Raw genomic sequence first — 8,765 nt, forward strand, 5'->3', positions numbered from 1 at the left:
CTTTTTTTGCAGCGCTCTGAGCGCTCCACCAACAGCTGTTTTCTGAACTAAACCAACATAGTTCAGTGTTTCGGCACTTTTTTGAAACACTTCTCAGCTCGTCAATGTCACCAACCAATCAGAATCAAGAAGGGGCTGGACCTCTGATATTAACTTTGCCAACAACAATGAAGGAGCCCATTATTTTTATGATTTCTTTTTAATTTTCCTGAATGAAAGTAAATATTAAACATACAGAACAACAAAAACAGACTGGTGCAGGACAACTTTGGTTACTTCCCAATCAACGGTGAGAGGTGTTCTGAAACTGAGGTCGCTGGCATCAGTATAAGAAACTCCATCATGGACACACCAAGCGACAACCTTCGGTCCTAAAATATGAAGCCCATGAGGAAGTGTTATAAACTGCAATTCATCAAGAATCCGCTTGAGGCTGGCTGCAGAAACACCGGAAACCACATAGACACCAATTTAATAATGACGATCTTTGCAGCATTAATAAACATGTTTACAGCCTGGTACAAAAAAAACGCTTGGCTCTACGTAGCTAACTTCTCCCCCCCGCACACACTGTATGGGGGGAGGAATTTTTTTCTAACGCAACAGTTCCAAAGATATTAAGATTACCAGTTTTGCCCAAATAAGGACATTACTGACTTGACTGACAGGAGGGAACACAAATCTGTTGGCTAGGAGGCTCAAATCCCGCCTCTTTACGTCACACTCTGGCTGGTTGAGTTCCACATTTCCAATATGGCTGCTGCCGACGATTGGCTTCAAAACAGCGCTCAGGAACAGATGGGTGACGTCATGGATACTACGTCGATTATTTATACAGTCTATGGATTAGACCCAGAGTCAAGCTGTTTGTAATATTAATGTAATGATACAAACATTGCAGTATGATCATATCAAAAAGTCCTTGCGATATGTTATTATTCATTTAATTCTGCAGGTCTCTGTAGAGAGCTGCTGATAGTGTTTGACTAAAGTATGGCCATGATGAGGGTTTAATCTTTGGCTCCAGCGTGGTCTCTAACCTTCTGAATCCTTCGCTGTCGACTTCAGAAAGTGTCCGTACGTCTTTAGTTTTGTATTCAGAGATTCATCTCGTGATCTCTGATTTCTGATTTAGTGAAATGAGGCTGTAAACTCTTGTTTAGACAGATTTTTAGTCTGGCCAGATTTTTTACTCACATTTTCTCAAATTATTTCGGGGAGATTACTTGTATTCCTCAACGTGTAGGTCAGCGCAGGATGTCAGTGTCTGCAAGTTGTTTTTGTTTATCTGTCACCTTTTCTCCTTTATTATTTCGTGACACGTCAGATTTAAAAGCAGCTGGATTGCCACAATCTTCAAATTGTCTCTTCTTTCTCGCCCCTCACCATAACATTGATATCCGCCATTTTGGCTATACTGTACCTGAGGCAGCGAGCAGAACACAGAGGCTGCACCACAGCGGCTAAAACAAAACTACAGTTTTAACCTGATACCTATCCGTAACTTACGGTCATAGGTCCACCACGGCACAGGGAAATTGTCATCACGATAAAGTGCAATTTGTGAAACCTTTGTATCCCTACTTTTTAAGTCTCATTAGCTGGAAAGCAGACCACAGAAGCACTGATCTGTTCAGAGATGTGAATATGTTGCACTCCTGATGGAAACAAAAATGTTAAAAGACACTGTCCTTCAGGTAAAAAGGCTCATCATGACACACAGCCTGATGCTTCTGTTTCTCTGACATGTGTGTGTTGCAGAGTGAAGATTTACTGCCACTTACTCCACTGCATGATTTACTGTTTCTCCCCCTGATCTTAAAGACTTTATTAATAGGAGTGTGTGTGTGTGTGTGTGTGTGTGTGTGTGTGTGTGTGTGTGTGTGTGTGTGTGTGTGTGTGTGTGTGTGTGTGTGTGTGTGACATTGTGACAGTGTGTGTGTGGCAGTGTGTGACAGTGTGTGTGACAGTGACCCCTCTCTCAGTATTGATCTGGTTTATCTGCCCTCTCTGTGTCTGTTTGATGTAAACGCTGCCCGTCAGTCACACGCGTCTATTAAATGAGGAGGGTTTTATCATTTACAGTAAATAACATCTCGCTCTGTGAGCTGTTGTTGCATCACTCTCCGGTTGTTTTGATCGTACTCTGCAGGTTTGTTTTTGAGCAGGATCATTTATTTCTGCTCAGAATGTGATTTTCTCCCTGAAGGACTAATTAGCCTGGATGCTACTGACAAACAATGTTTCTGCCTCTCTGAATCTTTCTGCCACAGGAGCTGATTTATTATTTGGGCTGAGTTTCACACGTGTGAACTTTTGTGAACACAACTTGAACCTACAGGGAGGAAAACATCCACACAGTCACTGAGGGCTGAGCAGACCTGCATCAAAGGTCTGAGTGACCTGTAAACACAGCCTGATGTTAGAGCTGACTGTTGATTTACACACACAGGTACTCACAGGTTGGATGCTTGTTCTTTCATGCACATGTAATATGGAATATAAAGCAGTGTTTCTACTGCAGGAACTATCCCCACAGCCCAAGAACCTTTGGAGAAACTCTGTGAGTTTCTCAAAAGTTGTATGTTTGGAGGCACATAAACTCATTATGCTCTTTGCAGCCCCCAGCACAGCAGAGGTTCACCACGACCACCGGCTACACAACAAAACATAGAGCTGAACCTGTGTCAGTACTGGTGCAGGTCTTGGATCAGACTCAGACCATAGACTTATGGATGACATACCAGCTCATTAAAAGTGAAACCATGAGGATTAGGATGATGCTCATGATTTTGATGATGCTGATGATAACAATGATGCTCGTGATGCTGATGATGCTGATGGTGCTCGTGATGCTGATTATGCTGATGATGCTGAGGGTGCTCATGATGCTGATGATGCTGATGATGCTGATGGTGCTGATGATGCTGATGATGCTGATGGTGCTGATGATGCTGCTGATGGTGCTGATGATGGTGCTGATGGTGCTGATGGTGCTGATGGTGCTGATGGTGCTGATGATGCTGATGATGCTGATGGCGCTGATGATGCTGATGATGCTGATAATGCTGATGATGCTGACGATGCTGTTGGTGCTGTTGATGCTGATGGGGCTGATGATGCTGATGGTGCTGATGGTGCTGATGATGTTGATGGTGCTGATGATGCTGAAGGTGCTGATGATGCTGATGATGCTGATGGTGCTGATGATGCTGATGCTGATAATGCTGATGATGCTGATGATGCTGTTGGTGCTGTTGATGCTGATGATGCTGATGGTGCTGATGATGCTGATGATGCTGATGGTGCTGATAATGCTGATGATGCTGATGATGCTGTTGGTGCTGTTGATGCTGATGATGCTGATGGTGCTGATAATGCTGATGGTCCTGATGATGCTGCTGATGGTGCTTATGATGCTAATTATGCTGTTGGTGCTGATGATGCTGATGATGCTGATGATGCTGATGATGATGCTGATGGTGCTGATGATGCTGATGATGCTGATGGTGCTGATGATGCTGATGGTGCTGATGGAGCTGATGGTGCTGAAGCTGCGAGTAAAGTTGTAAAACCATAAAACCATAAAAAGACAACGAGGGCTGCAGAGAGCTGATAACCACGTATACCACCTTAATATTTGATCTGCTGTTCATGATAACAGCAGCTTTAAACTTTGTGGAGCTGTAATCTACATGCTGAGTTTAGGTTCAAAACACTTCAGGCTGAAAGTTGAGACCTTGAGTTGAAGTGACTCAGTTGCTTTTTCAGTGTTGAGGCATACATGCCCTCTCTCCTTCATGTTTATATGTGAAAGTGTCTCAGAGGGGTGTAAACGCTCTGACTTCAGTCTGACCTCTGGATGTTAAAATAAACTGTAATTTACGTCAGCCGTAAAAGTCCCCTGAAGGCATCATAGTGTCGACATATTGGACTGACGGCGTGAGCTAACCCTGTCCTCCTCATGTGGTGTGGGAGAGCCAAAGTTCCTGTGTGTGTGTGTGTGTGTGTGTGTGTGTGTGTGTGTGTGTGTATGTGTGTGTGTGTGTGTGTGTGTGTGTGTGTGTGTGTGTGTGTGTGTGTGAGGCCATATGTTGGTTCCTAATCTGAGTCTTGTCCTGCTGATGCTCTCAGATTGAGTCTGTAATTAGATCTGGTCTGAAGCGGCTCACTGAGAGGAGGCTGAGAGGCTGCAGGTGGACTCAGTGCACCTTTAGTCTTTGACAGAGAGGTTCAGGTTGCTGTTTTTAATTCTGAAACCTGAACCTGTGTCTAAGTCTGCTATCATTCAAACCATCACTCTGGCTTTTATAAGATATCTTATACATATAATTCATGTTTTATTACAAACATTTTTATGTTGGTGTCTTTTCCTTTCTTAACATATAGCTGCTGATCATTTAGTTTAACTCCATTTTTTACACATTTCACTTTTACTAATCCTGATATTTGACGGTTCTGTTTTGTCCTCTTACAGGAACTTCCAAATCTCCTTTTGTTGTCTCTATCAGATTGGTTTGAATTTTTTAAAATAAAAAAACACAGTTTGATTAAGCACCAACAGCTGTTTTCTGAACTAAACCAACATAGTTCAGTGTTTCTGCACTTTTTTTGAGACACTTCTCAGCTCGTCAATGTCACCAACCAATCAGAATCAAGAAAGGGCTGGACCTCTGATATTAACTTTGCCAACAACAATGAAGGAGCCCATTATTTTTATGATTTGTTTTTAATTTTCCTGAATGAAAGTAAATATTAAGCATACAGAACAATTAAAAACAGACTCTATGGTGCAGGACAACCTTGGTTACTTCCCAATCAACGGTGAGAGGCGTTCTGAAACTGAGGTCGCTGGCATCAGTATAAGAAACTCCATCATGGACGCACCAAGCGACAACCTTCGGTCCTAATATATGAAACCCATGAGGAAGTGTTAAAAAATGCAGTTCATCGAGCGTCTGCTTGAGGGAGGCTACAGAAACACAGGAAACCACATACACACCCATTCAAAAAAGGCAATCTTTACAGCATCAATAATTATGCTTACAGCCTGGTTCAAAAACCAGTTTGGGTCTGAGCAGCTACTTTCTCTGTGGGCACACACTGTACGCGGGTGAATTTTTGTATAACTCTGTATTTTCAAAGAAATAAAACTTAAGAGTTTTGCCCAAATAAGGACATTACTGACTTGCTTGACAGACAGGCACCTTATAGCTGTTAGAGAAAAGGCTAAAGGCCGGCCTCTTTATCTCACACCAGCTCGGACGAAGTTAGGTTGTGTTCAGCATTTCCATGATGGCACCCGCCGACGACTGGCTTCAAAACAGCGCTCAGGAACTGATGGGTGACACCACGGATACGTCCATTTTTTACACAGTGTAGGGGACACACCCTAATTGTTAGATCATCTTGGGTAGGGTTACACTTTGAAAATAGGACTTTCATAAATGAAGCGATGCAAAAGAACGTAATTTTATTATGCACACTTTAACCACATATTCCAGTATCACCTCTCAGCTGTTGTATGATGTACTAAAGCGTAAAAATACATTCAGTTATTCTGTAGCTGCTGCTGTACGTAAATTCTGATGCTGTGTATGTTAAGGTTTACGTGGTTAGCATTGATATATTTCACAAAGTGGCTCTTCAGATGCAGAAGTGCCTGCTCTCACCCCCTCTCTGATATCTGATCCCAAATTTCAAAGCTGTGAGGAGTTTTTAAAACTGTTCTGATCTACAATTGTTGCTGAGGTTAAATGTTCCGAAGTTGTCAAATGTTTGTCACGAGGGGATATTTTCTGCAAATTCAGAAACAAAGATATCTCTGAAAGCTTTAAAGTCCAACACAACATAAAACCAGAACAGCACCAAACAGAAGAGTGTAAGCGTTCAGGACTGGCACCTTTGAGCCGTTGTGGTGCGTGTTTGACCTTGCTGTTTTTGATCATAGTTTTTCATTATCATCAAATCAGATCGGAGCGCACAGATTTAAAGACTCTGTATTACATGATGTTTTCAGCTGAAGTTACTGATGATCGTGTCTTTGTTGAGCCTCAGTCTGATCTAATATTCTAATGTCCCTCTCTCCTGAGCTGTAAACCTTCCTCTGACCGTTCAGTGATCTCTCTCTGCCCCCCGGCCTCTTTTCATTGTCTCTCCAGCTGATTGTTCCTCCATCTTTACAGCTCTGAGAGGATAGAGGAGGGGTTATAGCTGTACTCAGGGGGCTCTTCTGCTCTCTCTTTTTTATTTGTCTTTCTCTGCTTTAGATTCTGTCTATCTGCAGCCTAACTCTGCTGCCACGCTCTTTGTCACTATTCCTCCCCCTCTGGCCCCCCCTGCCCCCCTTCATCTCTCTAGGATTTCTTCCAGAAGGGAAGTGCCTTTCTAATTACTCTAACCCATTGTTGTAAAGTTTAGCTGCGGCCTCTCTGAGGGGGGTCTGTTGTCCCTGGATGGAGTGGTTTTCAGAGGGTCCAAATGGCTTTTACCTCCATGTGGTTGTGTGTGTGTGTGTGTGTGTGTGTGTGTGTGTGTGTGTGTGTGTGTGTGTGTGTGTGTGTGTGTGTGTGTGTGCGCGCGCCACAGATTGATCAGATAGCACACACACACTCTTTTGGCAGAGGGCAGGGAACAAGGGGAAGTGGAGGGGTGTGTTTGGATTGAATGAAGGAGAAAGATGGTGGTTGTTGGGGGTTTAAGGCAGGGGTGTTGGGCTTATCTCCCCTGCCTGCCTCTCTCTGTCCCCCAGGGTGAGGATGGTGACGCCCGATCTGTGTGTGTGTGTGTGTGTGCATCTGTGTGTGTGTGTGTGCATCTGTGTGTGTGTGTGTGTGTGTTCAGGAGAGTGATATGTTGCTGTCCATGTCAGAAGTCACTTCTTCCCTGGGGGGCTTCCTCCGAGCAGCCCCCTGCGTCCTTCTGGAAGTTGTGCGAGTGCGTTGGTGCGTGTGTTTGTGCATTGTTTGAAGCTGACTCTCAGTTTCTCTCTGTGTTTGGGAGATAACGGCCCCCCGGCCATAAAACCACCAACAAAAAATGAAAACCTCCTCGTGTCTGTGGCTGTTGCTCATAGAGCTGCAGAGAGTTGTGTTTTGGGTGGGGGGTTGTGTGAGCGCCCCTCTGTCAGTCTAGGAGGGTTTTGTCCAGAAAGACGTCTCTAATAGAATCAGCAGAACCACAGCTGCACCACCACCACGGCTAATTGCATCATGGAGTCGGTGATAAAGTCTGCAGAGGCCGGCTGCTCCTTTCTGGGAAGAGGAGGCACTTTGTGGCCTTTTAGCTTTTTTTATCTGAAAGTTTGACTGGAAGACCAATAATGTGTTTACAGGCAGAGTATAGGTCTACGTCAGGTTTGTAAAGAGGACACGTGGAGCGTGTTGAAGTATGGAATATTTAAGATCTGTGTCAGGGTGGATGGTACACTGAGATATCTTTTTAAATCTATCTGAAATGATCCAGTTAAATGTCTCCTATTAAAGTTTGGAAACAGTGTGTGTTAACAGAATAAACTCATAGAGTCACAGAGTTCTTTCTCTCGGTTTCTCTCCGACCTGTATTTTTCTCGACTCCATCTCACTGCTCACCAGATGTCTCAGCCTCAATGTGGAGTGAGATGTCAGCAGGTTACCCAGCAGCTCTTTATTCTTCACAGTTTGACCCTCATGAAGCTTTTTCAGGAGTATAGACTTTGTGTATTTATAAAGAAAGGGATAAAGTATAATGAACTAAAGACAGGGTGAGCAGGACCCTGACGTGAAGCATTCAAACAGACTAAGTCATAAGAGATTTAATATTTTATGATTTAAATATTACTGGACATTTGAAACTACATGTGAACAAACTGCTTTTAAGTTTTATGAAATATGAAATGTTTAAATACTCAGGCTGTCTTGTTTCTGATACATTTAAGTATTTCTTAAAGAATTTAAAACTGTTTTTCTTCCGTCCTAAAGTCTGTGACGTTGAACCAAGGAAGAGATACACACATTATGTTTTAGCCGACTGTAACAGACACACTGCTGTGTCGTGCTTCCTTCATGTCTCGTGTATTTTAGCGGGTGTTTGGAGGACTTCCTGTATTTTTCACAGCAGACCTGTCAACGTATATTTCCAGTTTAAATCTTTGATGATCTCATGAATCCTCAGATTTATCCTGACACTGATCGGTCTCACTGAGGTTAGGAACCACAAGCTTTTCTTTCTTTTGCTTCTTCCCTGTGTTTCCAAAAACCTCCTACAGCTCTTAAAACATGACTCCTTATTCTACAGGATATTAGAGTGTGCAGAACAACCATTTAATAAATATCATATACTGTATGTATGAACAGCACATATTCTGTTAAATGAGTGAGGGGTGGTTAAGAGAAGTAAAAACCATTAAAACTCAGAACCTTTAATCTAAAGTTATAAAGAGTGAAAGTAAAAGAATGAAAGGACAGTTTTATCTCCCTGTAAGTAAATGTAGTAAAAGCTCTGCAGCACTGAGTGAAGCTAAACCAGTACAACTTGTTCTGACTCACAGCAGGTGTGCATGTGACTAAACACTCATGGTGAAAGTTTGACTTCATGAACAGATTAAAAAAGGATCAAGATCATGGACAGCCTGGGTCAGATAGGTCTCAAGGCTTCTGAACCTGAACAAGATCCTGATCCTGAACAAGATCCTGATCCTTAACAAGATCCTGATCAAGATCCTGAATGAGATCTTTGTCCTGAACAAGATCCTGAACAAGATCCTGAACAAGATCCTGATTCTGAAT

General features: G+C 42.9%; 1 protein-coding gene across 1 annotated transcript; it reads right to left on the reverse strand.

Moving 5' to 3' along the window:
* Nucleotides 1-2,284: 2,284 nt before the first annotated feature.
* LOC117822147 (putative protein TPRXL) lies at nucleotides 2,285-3,495 on the reverse strand (the record flags this gene model as incomplete). Its single annotated transcript, XM_034696816.1, is given in 2 exon segments — nucleotides 2,285-2,335; nucleotides 2,920-3,495. Coding segments are annotated over 2 exon segments (627 nt in total), but the record flags the coding sequence as incomplete, so codon positions are not given.
* Nucleotides 3,496-8,765: the final 5,270 nt, after the last annotated feature.

Source organism: Notolabrus celidotus, chromosome 11, assembly GCF_009762535.1.
Source record: "Notolabrus celidotus isolate fNotCel1 chromosome 11, fNotCel1.pri, whole genome shotgun sequence".
In the NCBI taxonomy this organism is placed as follows: Eukaryota; Metazoa; Chordata; class Actinopteri; order Labriformes; family Labridae; genus Notolabrus; species Notolabrus celidotus.